Source organism: Ostrinia furnacalis, unplaced genomic scaffold (assembly GCF_004193835.3).
Source record: "Ostrinia furnacalis isolate ACB-3 unplaced genomic scaffold, ASM419383v2 OfSCF0918, whole genome shotgun sequence".
NCBI classification, from domain to species: Eukaryota; Metazoa; Arthropoda; class Insecta; order Lepidoptera; family Crambidae; genus Ostrinia; species Ostrinia furnacalis.
Genome location: NW_021131157.1, coordinates 234840 through 256505, shown reverse-complemented (window position 1 = coordinate 256505; position 21666 = coordinate 234840). Strand labels below are relative to the sequence as shown.

At 37.3% G+C, this 21666-nt stretch overlaps 2 protein-coding genes across 2 annotated transcripts in view; one reads left to right on the top strand and one right to left on the bottom strand.

Moving 5' to 3' along the window:
- Mtmr6 (Myotubularin related protein 6) overlaps window positions 1-7946 on the bottom strand; it is an 89388-nt gene extending 81442 nt beyond the window's left edge. Inside the window, exon 1 of the mRNA XM_028301385.1 lies at window positions 7487-7946. Coding sequence (XP_028157186.1) covers window positions 7487-7606 — 120 coding nt within the window. The 5' untranslated portion in view covers window positions 7607-7946. The remainder of the gene's footprint in view (window positions 1-7486) is intronic.
- A 4894-nt stretch (window positions 7947-12840) lies between these two features.
- LOC114350545 (toll-interacting protein-like) lies at window positions 12841-20214 on the top strand. Its single transcript, XM_028301386.1, has 8 exons — window positions 12841-13147; window positions 14267-14380; window positions 15058-15133; window positions 15427-15538; window positions 16879-16993; window positions 17911-17997; window positions 18862-19035; window positions 20037-20214. Exons 1-8 carry the CDS (start codon window positions 13100-13102, stop codon window positions 20145-20147), a joined length of 837 nt encoding a protein of 278 aa, XP_028157187.1. The 5' UTR covers window positions 12841-13099; the 3' UTR covers window positions 20148-20214.
- Window positions 20215-21666: the final 1452 nt, after the last annotated feature.

The window sequence follows — 21666 nt, the reverse complement described above, 5'->3', positions numbered from 1 at the left end:
CGGGGATAAATATGACAATATCGTTAACCAATGGATAAATATTTATAGTAAGTTAGAATGGTTACATAAAGCAATAGGTAGAGAGATAACAAATAAACTAAACAGCAATAAGCATATCTACGATGCCATTATAGAAATATTAGCTTAGCAGGAGCATTAGATATGAAATCAAACATATTCTTGTATAGATAGAGTATAGTATAGTAATTGTAGCGCAAAGAAATCCTAATAACATTAACAAGCAAACTTAGGTATCGTATTAATTCCCCAGAAATAAATCAATTACCACTAAACCTAGACGAATAGCTCCATTTAATACAGACTCCGCTTCAATTAGTCCGTGAAAGTGTTTTCTGGTCGGCAGACTCCAGTTTCGCATCCATCTAAATTAGCGGCCTCAATATAGACCCTTGAAGAACTCCTTGCCAACAACATAGATCACTAGAAACTGTACCCATTTGTTCGACGGCGGACGATAAACAATCGGCGAACTATCTTTATTCTTCCACACGTGATAGATCGTTTTGGAAAAGAAAGTAGCGTCACAGAAAGGTCATTGGGGCAAGGCAGTACACTACATTTGGTTCTATGGGCCTTGACATGGTGTCAAAACCCTCATAAATTTTAACTCAAACTATGCATTCCGTCCGTAGATACGTCGGTCCTGGACTGGTGGTCATGGCGCCAGATAGATGCAGTATGATTCCGGTCGTAAAGCTTTATCTTTCGACGCTTTTTAGCTCTGTTTTAGTCTTTCGCATTTAATTAATTTTCAGCAGTTTTAGATACCGTGGCATATTGGCGTCATAACCTAAGCCATCTCTAACGCCTAAATTGTTTTTTTGGCGCATTTTGTTGCTATTACGGAATATTCATAATTTCATATCCCAAAATGCGTTCCAAGCTAACAAGATTGCGTTCTCATTAAAATAATAATGGAAAACATTTTTCCAACATAACAACCTAATGGAATTTGGGTAACGAAAAGAATAACAAATTAATATTCCCAGTAGGCCGTAGCCGTCAGGCATTACAAGTATATTTGTTCAGAATTTCATGTCCGTTATCAAAGAAACGTTGTTGCCAGTAGCAATAAAATTGATTAGTTAGGACAGAGTATAAAGCTTCGTTCTGTAAGTTCTAAGTTGCGTGCGCGTCGGATCCATGATTGTGTAAGTATAATGACCTAAGTTTACATATTGTTAAACATTATTATGTATCAGTTTTGCAATGCTGATTGATTGCATGCAGTTCAAACATGGTATGTTACAACTTACAACAATATTATGTGTAAGTTGTTTGAATTTGATAATAGAATTAGGATCAGCCTCTCCTGATCCCACCTTTACTGTGCAGACATATAATCCTCGTATCAAAACGGCCTGTATTGTATAGAATGTATTTGTATGGCATGTTCCGCCAAAATACCCATATTATCACCATACGGTCGAGGTAAACACGAAATGAAGAGGCATTTATGCTAAGGAGGAACCCTTTGAAGGGATTAGCCCGAGGGTTTGCACCTCTGATATTTAAGACGCGCCACAATGGCAGAGGCTCATGTAAAAGCATTTTCCAAGCCACTGGGCTGTGTGCGTGCCACTGACAAGGATGTTAATGTAGGTTGATCGTTTCGGCCTCAGAAATCACTGATGAAATCTTAACGATTTAGTTTTGTTCAAGATCTAGTAACTCTTGTGTCAGAATTTACGCAGAACAACTGCGACAGACAGCTCGAGCAGTGGGGTAAATGAAGGAACGAAAGGATATGCCGTGAATTGTGACATTTGGAATGGACAAAATAACGCATGTCCAAGTGAAGAAACTCCTCAGTAGCCGCAAAAACAATGTTTCTTAAAGAATATTGTCCTCACTAATCACATTCACAAGACAAAATCTGAACTAGACTTGGATCAAAGCACAATTTGCAATTCAAAAATCTTTAATAATCTAGAATATATTATTTTATCACAAAGTAATTTCCTAGAGACCGCGTTCGTTCTCCTTATGTGATTTAATCGACCCAGCTTTTTGCCTGTTCTGTGAATCGGTATTCGCTAAAACTGTATAATTTTCGCGGTTTGTCATCAATTGCTGCTTTAATGAACACGGTTCTGAACAATTCAGCTTTTTGCGTAATAATTTTCTCACAACGCGCGTTTTTTTCGCTATAATGCCTGCAAATCTTTTTCCAATATTTAAAATCTAATTTAAATAACTATATTCTTTTTCAGTATCTTTAATTCGCTTCATCAAAAGGCTCATTTTGCTTTAGCAAATAAATCATAAACACATTTTATTAATGTTTTTAATCAAAACAAGGGAGACATTGTCTTTGATATCAACCTTAACAAAAACTTTCTTAATTAATGTCATGTTCCCGCTTCTGTCAAATCATATCAAGTTAATATTATGTTAACTCATTTATTAACGGATTATCGTCAAAGAAAGTTACTGAATTCTGAACCTGTCTACAAAGATTTAACGAGCAAAGAAGTTTAACATTACAGTAATTGAAAATCCAACGCCAAACTTTTTGAAAGAGAACCTCTGGCTTTTGCTTGTTAATAAAATACTTTTCTATTTTCGGTAATAAGGCTGTCAAAGTTTTTGTCTTCCATATCGCCATAAATATCTTGGGGCCAAGTTTCACACATGAGCTCAGAAGTTTGTAACTTCAATATTGAATCTATATCTTTCACGTCAGAAACTTACTCGCAATAAAACTATAAACAGTCTTAAGGTGTCAGTAGCTAATACCCGATTTCTATTCTAAGAAAATAATAGAAAAGTCGAACAATGAATAACTTGAAATCAAATCCTTCAAAGAATCTTATTTTGACCTTTTAAAGCAAACGTCATAATGTACCTATTGAGAGTTCTGCTAGACTCTTCTAAACTCTAGTCTAGATAGAGCATATCAAAATTATTAAATTTTATGGAATAATATTACGTACAATTATGTACGTAATATTATTCCATAAAATCTAGCCTACCCCATTCGAACTTGTTCTTACTCGTAAAATTTAATACCCACTTGGATTTTCCCAAGTAAACACTTTCTGGTGTTTGACCCTTTTCATATTTAAAATCCCTGGAAAGAACTTTAGATATTCACAGTGAAAAGGAATTTGACTTAATGAATTCCCTAATATCCCTTGAGGAAGTATTTGAGTGAAATGGATTCAGGGAGAGCTTTACAATGAACACCCTCGGTCACTTGGAGTCTCCAAATGNTCCAAATTCTTTTCAAGGAACTCTATTCGCAATTTGGAAGTTTTACCGCTGTTATTTGACGAAATTACATTCATCCTCACTTTTGTTATAAAAATTACAGCCTAAAACAGGTGGCTCATAAAGAAAATAAAAGAGGCCAATGTAACTCTCGTTATGGTAGATAGGCCACCTACAGTCAGAATGATTTCTGGTTCCCCTATTCATTTATTCATTAATAAAGGTACACAACAGCAGAACACATAAGACATTCGCAGTAAGGTTCATACATTATCAGGGTTTCAGTATTGTATAGTCGATACCATATTTTCAGTCAGCAATTTATATTGCAGAAATTCTGTCGCATATAATGCAGTTCTCCGAACAGCTGATGAATGCACTGGTATGTGGGTTGTGATCGGAGACTACACTGCATGCCTCGATTCTAGGTCGCTATTGACGTTACGTCACAATTCCAAAGAGGAAATTGGAACTGCGAGGAAGCCCAAACAGCTTGCTGTTTTGACACAGGAGGCTAGGTATTAACTTTCCAGGAAACATATCAGGGCACGTTTCATTTAAGCGTTTTTGGGTGGTTGCATAATAATTAACCTAGATTTTAACTTAGAATTCCAGTTTCTCGTAGAACGACTTGGTTGCGAGCATCTCCCTATTTTCCAAAAATGAGATAAAAGCTATTCCATGTTTTTCTTAGGTCTCAAGATATCTCTGTACTTTTCACGCACAATTTAACAAGTTGCGCCTAATTTTTCCGATCCCGTTCCAACAATGGAATATGTTTTATGAAGTAAGCAAGTTTTATTGTATTTTAAGGACGCGAATTTCTATTTATATTCGCAGATCCGATTCAAGATTTCTTTGCCTGATTCACGCTAGAGAAGCCGTTTAGAATAAAAAGGGACTCGGTCTATGAAGTCCTTATCGTTCCTTTGTGTTAAGAGCACTCGCCGTGGTATAAAAAGAAAAGAATTTGTGATATTTTATATGACGTGACTTTAGCAGTCGGCGGCACAAGATCTCTTTATACATATTTCAGAAATAGGTACATACTTTAAGCCTTTATTAACCATTTAGATAATCTAATGAAGTGACGAAGATAGATTTGATGGTAGACACATACAAGCAAGGCATATTCCTGTTCGTTTAATTGAGTAAACACACAACACTTCCAATCCACAATGTAAACAACGTAGAAACGCGAACGGAAAGTATATTTTATCTGTCAACACAATATATCACAATTTCAGCTCCGTAGCCTCCGACGTGTCCTGAATACGATTAGCGAGAGGTCAGATTTACGCATTACGACGTACATACATCTATACTAATATTTTATAAATGCGAAAGTAACTCTGTCTGTCTGTCACGCTTTCACGCCTAAACCACTGAACCGATTTTGGTGAAATTTGGCATAGAGATAGTTTGAGTCCCGGGAAAGGACATTATAGGATAGTTTTTATCCCGGTTTTTGAAACAGGGACGCGCGCGATACGCTTTTTCTGTGACAGACAAAATTCCACGCGGGCGAAGCCGCGGGCGGAAAGCTAGTAATAAATAAAACGGACATAGAAAATAATACACGTTAACCCTAGGATCTCTAGATCCTTCTTCTCAGCATCAGCCCACATGTTGTCCCGAAGTGGTGGTAGGGCAAGCTATATTTGGGACGTGTGTAGCCATAGGCGCCCTGGAAAGGGTCTAAGGGCCTAAGTAATGAATAAACGATTTGATTTGATCAGCCTTATGTTTTATCAGGTAATTTTATTAGAACTTAACTAATACTAGGACAGACAAGAAAATCAATTTAGTTACGCCGAACGCAGATGTTTTCTTTACAAGTTTTTAAGCGGAGGTTTCCCGTTTCTGTAATCTCCTTTGGATAATTTATTTGTATAAACTTTCAGTAAATTGGACAATATACATGTAAAGCCTAGCTAGATTTTTATGCAGCGCTACAGCGTCGGTTTCAACGGCACCTCAGAGGATTTTATTCATCATCTATATGTATGTATGTAAGTTCAATTTCGTCTCTTCTCCCTTAAGACCCTGAGCAATTACTGGAATGAAGTCCGTGGGCTAAGCTTATAAATTTGGTTGGCGATTCAACAATGGACCATCATGTTCCGATTTAAATAGGTATCATTTAGATTCATTCAAACTGTATAAAATGGTTGTTCGACATCGAATACATTATTAATATTAGATACGCCTACCTACCACTTAGTAAACATCAAAAATAACAAACTAAGTAAAATTAGAAACCAGTATGAAATGTAGAGATTATATTAATGTGGCTTTTAGAAGATATATCAATTTTGTAATTGTGAGCTCGATCTATTTACAGTTGACCTTTACCATTCCAAGTTTCCAACTGGCATATATTCCGAAAAACGGAATCTGAACTAATTTTGCACGCCAAAGTAACTCTTGCGTAACTTGACTGCAAAAAATATAGTCTATAATGGAGACAGTTCAACCTTGTGGAAGATACATATTCTAGAAAAGAAATCCACCAAATGTAGCATGGAATTGTTTGGAGCTAGATATTTAGAGGTAGTTTGGTATCATAACATCACATTAATACGAGTACATTAAGACTGCGGGGGCAGATTTGACTGTTTTAGTCCTTTTGACAGTTGTAAATTACGTAACTTCCCAACCCTGACCTTTCGCTGTGAAACTTTATAATCCTCATACTCATGCATAATAAACCTTCTTTCTACTAAAGCTACATATTAATAAGTTGGTCAGTATGATGAATACGAGTACCTACTGAAAAAGAAAAGACTTAAGAATGTACCTTAGAGAATACCTATTCGTCATAGATATGTATTGACTTGAGTATGTGAATCTGGGGAGACAACTGAATCAATATTGGTTTTATTTTATAAAATAGAAAAAGTTGGGATATCGAGCTGGATTCAGCTTCTAATCAAGATCAAGAATTTTTTTAACTGGGTTTGATGCCGGCCAAACTGTTAGGTAGATCCTTGAGTATAGATCGTTTCATCCACGAAGACGCGCCCCACCAATTTTTGGTCGAGGGAAACGCGGGGTGCGGGGAGTTTAATCCGAGCAATCCGAGCATCATTATTGTAGTGTGAGTGTGCACTCATGGATAATTTTGCGTATACCGATAACACTCAAACAGTGGCGGAAGAATGATGGGGCGCGTCTTTGTGGATGAAACGATCTATAGTTGCAGTGGGAATGAAAAGTGGCATAATAATGGAATATAGGACTTTAACTTAAAATTTCTATAAGATACCACATTAGGAAGGATTGTCAGCCAAATAACGTATCCACTTTAAAGAATTCCAATTCCAAATAATGTCACGGACGGGACGGGATGAGTTACGTGACGTGTTCGGGAAGTTATCGGGATGCAGTCGACGTGACTGCAATGGGAAGCCGAATTCGGTCAAGGTCATGTCCTGACGACCTACATTCAAAGGTCTACTGATATGTGTCCCAATCTTTGTACAGTCAACAGCAGCATAACAGACTGCATTTTTGTTGAAAAATAACACTTATTACAGCTGCATAGATGGCAGGGTTTAGCTTGACGTGCTCTTGTCTGTACTTTGTAGGGTTCTGTGCCCAAAATCTATCAAAAGGATAACTTTTACAATGGCTCAGATACAGAAGTATTCGTGTGAGGGTCCGAATAGCAATTAACCTGTTTTTCACTGTCTTCTTTCTCGGTTCTACTGAAAATGAACTGGTGAGATCACGCGACGAGCTAGTTAGTGTTCCTTCCCATTAATGAATGGTTCAGAGCCAGTACTCGTAATGAGCCTTTGGAATCAGTGCAGTGTCTTCAAAGCGGTTTTCCTGAATCAAAAGAGGATCTGCGCCTTAATTACTTCGAGATAAAGTCTTTTGAAGAACAAAGTGTTTTTGAGATCAAGAAGAGCGATGCTTTGAGCCCTTTCAAATATTTTTTGCCATTATTCAGACTCGTTGGAGCAGAATAATGATTGGTGCGATCAATACCAATCCTAGTTTTGGAAAACATTTGAAATATAAAGTTTTGAACCGGCATAAGTTTTCGGCATTAACACCGGTGGCCCTAATTTTTAAGACCACTTTTTTGTGTGACAAGGATCTACTTGTTCATCTTGCTTGCAACTTTATGGAACTACTAATAAATGCGTTACTCGAATGCTCGAAGTAAACTATTGAAGTGTGTTGGTTGGGTGCTTTGTATTTTCGTGATATTTTTCCTGAAGCTGCTTTTTAATCTTCTCACCTTTTCTGTAACTGCTAATCCAGCGTATTCTTCAGCGGAGATGCAGTCGCCTTTCAACCAGCTGGCCAGGCGACCCAACTCGCCCAGCATGCTTGACGGCGTCAAAGAACTGAGCGCCATTATTTGTTTAACTACCCTTAACTTTTAAACTCTCATTTGCTTTCAAAAACCAAACTGTCACTCAGTTACAAAATAAACCGCGTAACTCAAGAACGCTAAGTTAATCTTATCACAGCAATAAACTAAAGTTATGTTACTACCACTTCAAACTTCGGCAATATTTACGCAACTTCTTCTTAATAACCGTCACAAGTTTCGGGAGCTGTTAACAGACAAGAAGGTGACCGAAAGAAACTTTTCCAATTAGAACCTCATTAGTGAAGTTGCTAAAAGTAGAGGATAATCCCGCGTGGGTCAGGCACGACGTAACCCCGCGACGCCGCTACAGCGACTGAGTGAACTGAGTCTGACAGTAATCTGTGCTCCGCCATCGCAATATTCGCATTTTGAACCTGGAACCGCTGCATTGAACGATGTTACGCTTTATTGTCTTCAATTACGCCCCATTTTCAAATGCCAAGGGGCAGGAGTCCCGGTCACAGAGCATGCGCGCACAAGCGAGACGGAATGTACCGGTTCGCAGTACATCAAAGGGTGACAGCTGTTTTAATTTGCACCACCAAACACACGTGTTCCGGTACTCATTTCTATGTGACGTATCACGGGCTACAAATCTTACGACGTGCAATAAAACTGCGATTTCTTGTCGCACTCATGGAAAACTTCCGGAATTTATTTGACCTATTTTAGTTACTGACCCTCGCCATAAGACAGACACACACTGATATAAAGCATATAATCTTTTAAGAGGGAAAATGGTTGAGATTATTCTGATTTCACATCAGTTTTATCTTTTACCGCAGAGTCTGTTAGTAGAGCATAACTACATAGAACCTGAATGGTAATGGAGATTTTTCTTTATGTAATGATTACATAAACTGACCACTAACTGCAATGATGACTGTCTAATTAGTGGAACTTATATTCCTCTCATAATTGAGCATAAAAAGTTGCTATGAACCTAATCTGAAAGTGAACTGAGGCAAAGATACACTGATTATTCATAGAAAGTGCAGAAAATCACCATTTCCATGGATCAAACAAAAAGATGGGATTACTAAAATGTAGAGATGAAACGGATATCCGGTAACTATCCGGTAGGCCGGATATCCGGCCTAAATTTACTATCCGGCCGGATACCGGATAGTAACTCACTATCCGGCCGGATACCGGATATTAAAAAACTACGACAATAATGTGAAATGCATTAATCTTTGAGGTAAATATCAATAAAATGGCTTATAATAATGACGGCTTTTATTTAAAGTCCAAAAAGTTACAAAAAAGCCTTTCAAAATACTAATATATTTTTCTGGGCTACTCACTCTATGTAATGACGAATACATAAATAGTAAATATCTGTTAATGTCGAAATATAACCAATTAAAATAGGCGATTTTTTTTCACTCATGGTCTGATGACATGATGTAGTTCAGTCAGATTACGCAGCAAGTAAACTAATTTAATTTTCGCTATTCAATCACACACTCACGATGGCAACCGGAATCGCCCGAATTGAGAATGTTACTAGGTATGCAAAATCACTTGAAACCTTTGTTACAGTTAAGCTTTTACATATACAAATACATTTGTTTTTATTTCATTCAAAAATACCAAGTAGTTATGATTTTATAGGCATTCAAAGTTCGCTTAAATATCGAGTACATTTACAGTGTCCGCTCACTTGACAACGGATTTAAACATACTTAAATACATTTTTTTTCTGTAAATACATACATATTATACATATTAACACCCAGACCCATCACAGAAATTAAAATTGAACCAAACCCAAACTTGATGCGATTGTGTCGTTTTATTGCGAAGTTCCTTCCAGAGCCATCATCAGACCCTGATTACTATAGTATACAGGATGTTAGGTAAATGGGTATATGAGACTAGGCCATGTTAACACGGGCATATAAATGGTGTGGTGAAGTCAGGATATCATCATTTTATTTTTTTAAATTTTCATACAAATAAATTTTATAAAATCCGATTTGTATGAAAAATAAAATAATTAAAATGAAGATATGAATTTTCTGACTTCACCATACCATTTATATGACCATGTTACCATGGGCTAGTGTCGGCTCATATACCCATTTACCTAACACCCTGTATAGAATTGAAGTACTCGTCAATCAATACAAAACGAACGAGCCCAAACTCGATGGAGTTAAGTCGTTTTATTATGAAGTTCCTATGGCCACCTTCCAGCTCCATCAGCAGATCAGCTCCATGTCATCATAATATTGCATGGTCATCCAAATTACATGTGTATGCGAAATTTCAGCTGAATCGGTTGTCCGGAAGTGGGTCTTAATTCAGGCTTGCAAGATTCCACCCATATAAATTTGAGCCAGTGACTATAATATGACGTCACGCGCATAAAATGGCGGGCCGGCCGCCGCCCGCACCTTTAAAATTCAATATCTTGGAAACTAATCGACGTATCGAAATAATTCTTTCACGTGTATTTTTTATTTTTAACAGAGAATCCAGAAAGCTAAAAAACAAAATTAGTGAACATTCTTCATTGATTCTGCCCCTTAGACAAGTTGCAAAATCTGACATTCTATTCGGATTCGGACGGATTCGATTTTCGAAAAATGTGGCTTGTCTAGTGTACTAGACTCACTGATCGCATTCGAAGCACCTGTGCGACGCTAAAACCGTCACGACATGCAACGAGACAATGGGCCAACTATCCGGCCGCCGGATATCCGGCTATCCGGCCTAGCAGCTGGCCGGATATCCGGTATCCGGTATCCGGCCAAACAACTATCCGTTTCATCTCTACTAAAATGTTACCAAAGTTTTTCTTTAAAAAATTTATGAGCATTAATTAACAAGTAGTATTAGACTAATTAGATATTATAGTAATAGTAATTATATTTATACAGACTGACCTGACCACTTCTCCAATCATTAGTGAGAAATTTAATAACAGGAGCTATCTAAGTTGAGATAAGACAGAGTAAACTGCATTGAAAATAGTCCTTATCTTGAAGTTCATGAGGTTAAACTACATTCACTTAGCAAACAAACAGTACTTTACTGTTTACAAAATGAATGAGATGAAATTAGCCTTTTCTACAAAGTCAATAAATGGGTGTATGATTAAACTTAATTTTGATAGTCCAATTTAATTTCAGTAACATAAAGGTACATTTATCTTATTGTGGGTTAGAATATTTCCTTAAGCTATTAAATGAACATGTAGAGAAAGAGTGTATACAGTAAAATATGCTTTATTTGGTAAATGAAACCATGCCTAACATATACTTGGCTTTATGAAGATAGTTAAATATTAATCAAAACATTGATAAGGATACTATGTTGACTATATCATTCTATACTCTCATGAAACATTGAGTGTATTAGCTATCGAAGTAATTATAACTAAGTTGCAGATGTAAATGAAGACTGCAATGTCAATTTGTTTACATTAAATCTAATAAAATGTGGTACGATATTTGCCTCATTATCTGTAGAGAAAATTGAGCTCTGTTTTAATAGGCTTTTATAACTTCATTAGCTGTTTATTTGTATGTAAGATTTAAGGCTGGTTTTAGTTTTTTTACTAGAGATACTAGGTGTGGTGGCTAGCTAGTCAAAGCTCCAAACACAAACGTCATATCATGTAGTGGGTGGCTTTGGCTACATAATGTTCTTATCAGTCACCCTTATCAACACTACAGTTGCCATTTTTTCATAATATGAAATTTTATTGAAAACTTCAGGTCCCTAACAAACTATTTTACATTACAAAATCAAACTGAAATGTTCCGTTTTCTATAACATATTGTAACATCTGTCACGTCGTGGCTTTCAGTACAGAAATAAATCACAAAAAACCATACGCTTTCACGACACAAAGCGTGATAAAAACATTATTGAGTGCGTTACCAATGTCACACAAGTATCGTCCGATAACCATTATGAACCCGTATGGCACTAAATACAGTTGTTTACCTCAAAATAATTTACATACCTTAGGAGTTTTGATGATATCCATGGCAAAATAACTGGTAGGTAATCGATAATGTAGCCAAACACACTTTGCAACTAAAAGCTTTTAGCGCATTTGGAGTCCGCCAGTCTCAGTTCAAAACACAGGTTAGCACTCAAAATAAAGGTAACAAACGGAGACGAAACACTTTAGCTGTAGAAAGTAGGTATAACAGTAAATTAAATAGAAATACAAATCACAATCCAAACTTTAGAAAAATTTGGCATTTGATTGAAGCTTGACTTGACGTAAAAAATGACAAATGTCAGCTGTGGACTGTTCTTATTTTTAAACAAATTTTCACAAAGTCAACATGACCAAAAAAATCGGACTTCTGGTTTCAAGAAATGAATGATGATCAAAACTATAAAACTCTATTTAAGAAAAGAACACAACCAGTTTGAAAAAAATTACAGGGGGCGTTTGGCCGAAAATAGCATTGTTAAGGCTAGTAAGATAAATAGCGTCCTTTTAGTGGTAAAAGTGCTATTATCACTGCTAATTAAATGTATTGAAAAACGTCACTTGAAGTTAGCATACGTGTCCTCGTGTCCTTGATGAAAACATGCTCAAGTTTTTGGCGATTGCCATGGAGATCGCCATTTTGCTAACAATTTCTCAAAAATTATATTTTCGGCCAAACGCCCCCATTGACCAAAATGACAATCAACTGTCAAAGTTGTATTGTTTGTCATCGCTGCTGAAAGACGAAATTGTTGAACTACTGCAATAATTACNATTCAACACTTAGAAAGTGACAATTTTTTTAAAATAGGTAGTTGAAACAAATAATTTTCATAGTGGACTGTACTATACAATAAATATGACAGTCAATTTGACAACCTTTGTCGGAAACATTATTCAATGAAAATATTGTCCGAACCCTTAGTATTTCTCTTCGACAAATACTTTAACACATTGTGAACCACTTTTCTTTCACGACTATAAAAATATTTTATAAAACCAAAACCAATTGCGCACATTTAAAATAAAGTTTGTTTACACTTTGACAGCAATAGACTGACATGCAAGGTGACATGTCAATGAAGTTTTTTTTTTATTTCAGTTACTGTTGCCATTAAAAGAAATTAGTACCATTAGTTTTCCGCAACATGGCGAGGGTTTTTATGTTCCTGGTCAGGCTATAGCGTCCTTTTAGTGGTAAAAGTGCTATTATCACTGCTAATAAAATGTATTGAAAAACGTCACTTGAAGTTAGCATACGTGTCCTTGATGAAAACATGCTCAAGTTTTTGGCGATTGCCATGGGCGATCGCCATTTTGCTAACAATTTCTCAAAAATTATATTTTCGGCCAAACGCCCCCATTGACCAAAATGACAATCAACTGTCAAAGTTGTATTGTTTGTCATCGCTGCTGAAAGACGAAATTGTTGAACTACTGCAATAATTATATTTTTGCACGAAATCTGCATTAATTTCTAATTGCTGTTGATTATAAGAGTGCTAAATTCGAAAATGACTTCCACTGTGCCTGATGATAGAAACGAGGAGCGCCGTAGAAGGGTGAGTGTTGCTGAATGTGTCTCACTAAGATAGCGATAATAAAACGTAGATTTTGCGTGATTCACGCGGCTTACTCCTTTTAATTAATTCTAAATCTATATTTAAAACCGTAAACTAGTTTCTTGACCGGTATAAGTAACTCAACAACCTTTTTTGGTCTGCTTTGGAATGTATTAATGTAATTGTACCTATGTATTGATGTAATTTTATGTGGTTGGAAAATTCCAGAGATGTTTGCTAACCTAAAGAGTCATGTACCTATGTCACATACATAAAATATGATGGTCAGAGGGTAATTGTACGAACTGGTAGTTAAGCACATATTTCATCATATTTTTCAACCAACTATTTGTAAAAATGCTTTTGTTAATCTAATTAACACTGGAAATCATGACATTGATGAGATAGATCATTATTTAACATCCTATATGTATTTGTTACTTATTTATTAACAAATTTGTAACTTATTTATTTATAGGTTACTGTGTAATTTACTAACCATAGTTTATAAGACCTTTGTTACTAACACTTTTATGGGCTATGCCTGAAATAAATACCTTTTATTTTATTTTATTGCAAGTCTTTGTTTTTGCATTAAGAAAATGTTAACAACTGATGTTATCAAAATTATCAATTTGCCAGAATAGCATAGATATCATTTATAATAATAACAATGACTCATTCATTCAAGATTAAAGATAAGATTAACCTCTTATTTCTTGACTCCACCATAGATTGTGAATATTACTATAAACCCTTTCTTGGATTTGACTTATATTTTGATAAATTGTTACCAATTAGAAGAAACTGGAATTTTAATTATGTAAGAGATAGATATGACTACTTATGATATTACACACCACAGTAGGCAATTAAAAGTATCTATCTATCATCTCCTCTAAAATTGATTAAAAAGGGTGAATAAAACTACAAAAATGTTGTGTAGCATAAGTTAAATAGATCTTCAATTAAACAAAACTGAAGTAGGTAATTAATCAATTAATGTTATTTCAGTTAAAGATCTTTTATACATATTTTAATTTATCATTATTTGTTTAGGTTTCTAACTGCCCACGGTTTTTGGGTCGATATTTTATATAATTTATACAATATTCAAAGGTGCTGCTCGGTCCCCTGCCGTCTGGTTTTCTCAGAGCAGACGGGACTACGGAAAACGTTGATGCGGACTACCAAGCAGCCCTGGCGCTGCAACAGCAGTTGAGCGGTTCTACAGTGAGTTTAATAACTTTTATTATGACTTGAGTTTGAAAAACTATTTTATGTAATTATATTCTGTAATTCAATTCTCATCGAATATTTTGAAGTAAAATAATGTAAACGAAACGAAAATAATGTAAACAGATTAATTATTAAGGCACTTGACATCTGACTAACCAACCCAATAAACAGTGGTCACATATTTATTATTTTCCGTATTACACTGGACAATAATTTAGCTAAACTGCAATAATATTTTAGGGGTAGTTTTAGAATGTACCAATATGGGTTCCAATACCAGATCTACAAAACTGAACACATTATCTACCATTGTGTTAGTGAAGGATGCTAAGTTAGAGTAAATTAACTTGCAACCACATGGTATGTAATTAAATGGATCCATATTTTAACGGATGCGGTTCGAACACGGATGAAACGTAGCGCGCACTTTTGCTATTTCCCTTCTTATACATTAATTTGGTCCAATGCCCAGGGCCATAAGCGCGATAAGCTTTTATCGCCCCATTTTGTCGATTTTACGCGATAAGCCCATACATTTGTCATCTAAAAATATAGATAATATTTTATCACGGCTCACACCCTAGCAGTAGGTTAAAGACAATCCCTCTGGGTTGTTTTATGCAGTGGTGTTAATAAATACTTTTTTAATAAAATTCGTTTTACCATTGCAGCTACCCCCAGCCGGGCCTCCACTCACAGCCCGACTAAGTATCACAATCGTGCAGGCGAAACTTGTGAAAAATTATGGTAAGGACTTATCTTTTATTTTACTTTTTAACTGACTTCAAAACAGTAGGAGGTTCTCTAATTTGGCATTTATACCGAAAATGTTAGTCCCGTATCCATTTTGCACAAAACCCTGCAGTATTCGCTTTCCTGTAAGTTTCTGGTGGCTTTTTACATTACGAAACTCCCCGCACCTCGCGCTACCCTCGCCCAAAAAGTGGTGTTGCGCGTCTTCTTAGATAAAACGATTTATAACAAGGTCATTAGAAACAAATAACAGATGCAAAAGTAAAAAATAATTGCGTTATTTTTAGGTCTTACGCGAATGGACCCGTACGTACGTCTTCGAGTGGGCCACTGCATATACGAGACCCACACCGACCCCAGCGGTGGGAAGACGCCGAGGTGGAACAAAGTCATCCACTGGTGAGACATTATTATTTTCATCATCATCATCATCATCATTTCAGCCATAGGACGTCCACTGCTGAACATAATAGGCTTCCCCCAATGATTCCACAATGGCCGGTTGGTGGCGGCCTGCATCCAGCGCCTTCCCGTTCAGCATAATTATTTTACTATTTTCTAATTCGTTGAAAAATACGCGACCATCAGGCCTCCTAAACCCGTCCGGCCTATAAAGTTAATATACCTAGCGGAATAGGGCAACAAAGGACTGAGCGAGCGAGATGTCACTAGCAGCAACACTCTTTCCGTGCCTCTTCCCATTATTTGGGGTCGGCCCTCCTCGATCTCATGCGCCAGATCGCTCGATCCTGGGTTGTCTCTTCGTTCAGCTGGGCCTGTTTCAAATCCTTTGATACTAGCAGCAACACTGTGTGATAAAAAAGAGATATGTGATGCGAGGTCACAGAAGGGGATTCTACGAGAAAGTAAACCTTGAACTTTTTTTTAAAGTTTTGTTTTATATTATCAATTATTATATTTATTTATTTTAATTTTTTATTAAGTTGCAAACATTGATAAACGAAACTTACGTAAAGTTGCCAACACTGTGCGTCAGTTGTGATTTGAACTTGCAACTGTTATTGTTCTTAAAATTTAATACAGTCGCTCCACTTTTTCAAAGACTTATTTATTACTACTGCTGATTCAGATCAGACAAGATGCAAAGCTATTAAGCAAATATATACTCTGATACAGACTCAAGCAGCTGAAGTGACTCTGATTATGAAACTTTAGCATCCATATTTTTAAGAAAAAAAACTTATATGCGGCTTATTTTGCCTAGTAAATCGTACGTGTCCCACCCGTGACATTGTGAGTCCCACCCGTGACACACTTTATTAAATTTTTGTAAAAAAAAATCTGAATCATAGGGCATTATTTTCTATTCATATGTTATGTTCAGTTTATTATCTCAAAGAAATATCGTAATTTGCATTAAAAAGTTTAATCAATTAGCAGAGTTTTATTGAATATGATTAATGTCTAACAAGAATGTCACATTTCTGTCCCACCCGTGGCAAACATTTACTGTCTTTTTTATTTAATATTATATGGTGTTATCCCCGTCTCTACTGTTACTATAAAAGTACATAGGTTAGTTTGTTATTTTGTGTATAATCCAATTTGATATCATTGATAATGATTACCCTAAATTACTTACACATACTGAAAATGAAGGTACAAGTGTCCCACCCGTGACGGTAGAATCCCCCAGAACCTTCTTTTTTTCAACTATTTGACAATTCGTTAGCACTCATTGGCACGCTGAAAATTTGAGTTTTTTGCCCTTGTCACAGCCTCCTGCCGCCAGGCGTGAACTCAATATACTTGGAGATATTCGACGAATGCTCGTTCACGATGGACGAGCTGATCGCCTGGTCCCACATCACCATACCGCAAGCTGTGCTCAATGTAAGTTACATTCAAGACTGTAATTTTTTAATTTATTGATTTTAGATACAGCTACAGACTACCAAACATGGTATGCACTATCATACATACATCATATCATATACAGGGTGTCCCGTATTGCAACGTCAAGCCGGAACTGGGTGTTGAGGCAAGTTATGCTGGTTATCAGAAAAATATAAAAAAAAATCTATGTGGCATTTTGTCCATGTAATAGGCATTTAAAAAAAAAAACAAAAAAATCTACTCCCGGTGACGGTCTTTTTACTCGTGTTGCCACAAATCTTCACTTTTTCCAATTTTTTTTTTGTTATGTAACCCTGAAGAATGCTTCTCTAAATTGTTATCAAAATTACAAAACCAGCTGCTCCAGCTTGGATGAAAAAATACATTATTCCCAAAAAAAATTTTCAAAATAAAAAAATTCCCTAGTTTAAACTGACTGTACTGAAAAAAAATTGTACTACGCGAGTGTGGCAAGTGACGTCATAATTTGGCGCATTTAGTAAGGATTCCAAAATGGTATAACACTTGGTAAATACATGTAATGCAATAAATGATTTGATTTGATTTGATGGTCATGTTGTCTCGTTCTATCGCAAAGAATCGCAATTTGATGGGAGCGAAAGAAAAAACGGAAATGGGTAGCTGGAACTGTGGCCCACTGTACGTAAAATACATCAAATACATGAAATTAATAAAGGTGTCTATTAAGTAGACATAAAGTTACACCTTATCTTTTCCATACAAAATAAATGGGAAATTTGGTTGTTGTTGTTAATCAACGTTTATTAACTAATTGAATGTTATCGGGAGTTTATCAATTCGTTACGAAAATAATTATGCTGCCGATTATCTCAATGTATTTAGTACAGTAGTGTATGGTAACACTTGTTAATTTAAATGGTTGTATGTTCTAGGGAGAGACACACGAAGACTGGTACCCTCTGAACGGCAAGCAAGGCGATGGAGTGGAGGGCATGATCAACCTCGTCCTCAGTTATTCCGTAAGTTTGAATGAACACTTATTCTATGTAGGTACACTTAAAAACAGCGAAGGGAACTTTTTTGAGCAAATTTTATAAAAAGCATTTTTGATCTAAGAGTAGGCGCACACCGTTGATTTTTCGTCGGCCGATAGTTTAGTCGGGCAGTTGATCAGTATGGGCATGTATGGGAGTGCGCACACTACTCCGATTCGATTTGGCCGATTCTTCATACAATTTAAAATCGGGCACAACTATCGGCCAACTAAAAATCAACGGTGTGCGGCCTACTCTAACAGTTCCGAAAATCTTTGGTTTATTGACATAAACATTTTTGCTATTTGTTTGATTTATATCTGTTCTTCTTTTGCTATCTTAGAGCTACAGCACACATGCTACTTTAGCATCGGCGATCGGCGATAAGCTAAATGCAGCGATAAAAACGTCAACGCGGCAATTGAGTCACTTTTCGGAAGGTCGATACAGCGACAGTGCGAAAATGCGCGATTCTGATACCGCGTCCGAACGCATGAAGTCGCGAAATCCCGATACTGTATAGCTAGAGTTGCAAAAAACGCCGATCGCCGATGGCGTCGAAAAGTAGCATGTCTGCTCTGGCCTTTATCTGTGCGCTTATCGTGAGTTACGTTAGGTGTGCTCGCTATCAAAAATGTATCACTACTACTAACAAAAATGTATCATAAGTGCCACTTGTGGTCTAAACTGAATAAATATTTTTGATTTTGATTGATTTTGTATGATGATTTTAGTTTTTGAAAGTAGCCGCTAAGGGCGCTGTACAATTTGTCATTTTTTAAGCAGTGGTTAGCAAGCACACGTATTGTAAACTCATGGTAAGCACACTGATTTGTCTGTTCTCCCCAGGTGGGCCCGGCGGCGGTGGCGGCGTTCCCACCAGTCCTAGTAGTCCCAAGTACCGGCATGGGCTACGCAGCGATGCCAGTGTACCCGGCGCCGGCGCAATACCCGCAGCCGCAGCCGCAGCCGCAACCGCAGCCGCCGCAGCAGCCGCCGGTCACCGCCGAGCAGCTGCAGCAGGTATTACTTACTTTCTGTTCCTGGTCCAAATCCTAGGGGCTTGTTAGAGACCCCTAAGTCCAAAACCTGAGGCTCCAAAAGAGCTCCCACCTGGATCCACGATAGAAGCCCCTAGTGAGTATCCTGGGGCTACATTAGGGCCTCAATCCTGGTCTGGGGTCAAGAGAGACCCCCTGGCATGCATCCTGGGGTCTGGAGATCCCCAGGCCAAGTCCTGGCTGTCTCCCCTTAATTCTGGCCACTACAGCAAGTTCCAAGGGCACTGCCGAGCAGCTGCAACAGGTCAGACCCTGATAGGACTTACGGCCTTACTTCTACTGCATAGAGACCCCTGAGTCCAAAACCTGACGCAACGAGAGACCTCCCACCTGGATCCACGAGAGAAGCCCCTAGTGAGTATCCTGGGGCTACATTAGGGCCTCAATCCTGGTCTGGGGTCAAGAGAGACCCCCTGGCATGCATCCTGGGGTCTGGAGATCCCCAGGCCAAGTCCTGGCTGTCTCCCCTTAATTCTGGCCACTACAGCAAGTTCCAAGGGCACTGCCGAGCAGCTGCAACAGGTCAGACCCTGATAGGACTTACGGCCTTACTTCTACTGCATAATTGCTTCGGCCTTGTTAGAGACCCAAGAGTCCAAAAGCTGAGGCTTTGAGAGAGCCTCCACCTGGAGCCACGAGAGAGGCCCCCGGTGAATGTCCTGGGGTCGCATTAGGGCCTCAATCCTGGTCTGCATGAGACCTAAATCTTGGGACGAAGAGCCAAGCTAGTATGTACAACCCAGGCTAGTATGTAGGCCTGCACCACATCGATGCAAATTATCCTGGCTCTCTTCTGGGCCTGACCTGCCAATGAAAACACATCCTGGGTTCTAGAGAGAGACCCCCAGGCCAAGTCCTAGCTGTCTCCCCTAGAGATCTAAACACAGGGAAGATGAAAAAAAAACAGCGCCCCCCCTCATACAAATTGAATTCATATTAAAAAAGCTGCACTTTCTTTTTCAGATCGAAGAAATGTTCCCGAGCATCGACAAGGAGGTGATCAGGTCTGTGCTAGAAGCGAACCGCGGGAATAAAGACGCCACCATCAACTCGCTCCTGCAAATGTCGGAATAGAACGTCAGATATACGAGTCTACTTAACCTTAGTTCAGTCTGCGGCATATCAATTCAGACCCCCTAGACCAGTGGTTCTTAACCAGTGGTCCGCGGACCACTGGTGGTCCCTGGAGGCATTCCAAGTGATCCACGAAGACATCGTAATAAACAAGTGACATGACGTGATGAGTCGAGTCAACACAATGCAATCGGCGCATAGTGGGCGAGAAATCGACCGCCCCTTTCATAGGATTTGAAAAAATAAGTGGTCCCTGACAAGACAGAAATTTGGTAAAACGGTCCCTCGTGACTTAAAGGTGAACGACTGCCCTGGCAAAAAGTAACAGTTGTAATTTTGAAAGACCTTCGCTCCAAAAAAAAAATGGCGACGTAGCCGGAAAATGCAGCATGTGACGTCCACCCATAAGGTGTACCGACGACCTTATAAGAGACAGAATCGAATAATTCCTATTCTTTGAGTGCATTCGAATCCAATGAACAAACACCTTAATTAAATTGGTTACCATTTAATCAATAATTCTGTAATAAAATTACTCGAAATTTAAATCATTTTACTGTATGTATTTAAATTNATATTTTCGTAAGTAATGGTCCGATTTGGATAATTCAAAAAGATATATCTTTCTTTCTTATGTCTTAAAGATTAACGTAGATACTAGTTTTATTGAATTTTCTACAACAGTACTGATCCTCATTGAATTTAATAAATATTTAGATATAATGCTTCTGTAACTCAATTCTCATCTAATAATTTGAAGTAAAATGATGATTAGGTTAAATGAATCTGTTTGATTCATTTAACCTAATTATAATTTTTCTTATTATGCTGGACAATAGTTTAGCTAATCTGCAATAATATTTTAGGGGCAGTTTTAGAATGTACCAATATGGGTTTCAATACACTGTTTATTATTATTTTTTATTTTAAATTTAATTTACTGTGGACTTACAGTTATACCCAAAACTTCCATCAGCAACAGAACTATAAAACTAAACACTTTATCTACCATTTGTATGCGAAAACATATAATTGGTGTAAAGCTTTATATTCAGATAGTTAATAAGTCAATTAACACAGTTTGTTTTCCGAATAAAGTAAAATAAAATAAAATAAAAATAAATTGTGTTAGTGAAGGATGCTTATTAACATAGTAGATATTACTGGATTGAAGATATCCTGTTAGAGTAAATTAACTTGCAACCACGTGCTATGTAATTAAATGGATCCGTATTTTAACGGATGCGGTTCGAACTCGGATGAAACGTAGCGCGCACTTTTGATATTTCCCTTTTTATACATTAATTTGGTCCAATGCCCAGGGCCATAAGCGCGATAATCTTTTATCGCGCCATTTTGTCGATTTTACGCGATAAGCCCATACATTTGTCGTCTAAAAATATCGATAATATTTTATCACGGCTCACACCCTAGCAGTAGGTTAAAGACAATCCCTCTGGGTTATTTTATGCAGTGGTGTTAATAAATACTTTTTTAATAAAATTCGTTTTACCATTGC

What these genes read in the sequence shown, in the direction of transcription:
- LOC114350545 (XM_028301386.1), top strand. Translation starts at nt 13,100, where the DNA reads ATGACTTCCACTGTGCCTGATGATAGAAACGAGGAGCGCCGTAGAAGG. An exon ending in ACGAGGAGCGCCGTAGAAGG is followed by an intron (nt 13,148 to 14,266) that starts GTGAGTGTTGCT and finishes CAATATTCAAAG; the next exon opens with GTGCTGCTCGGTCCCCTGCC. An exon ending in AGCAGTTGAGCGGTTCTACA is followed by an intron (nt 14,381 to 15,057) that starts GTGAGTTTAATA and finishes TTACCATTGCAG; the next exon opens with CTACCCCCAGCCGGGCCTCC.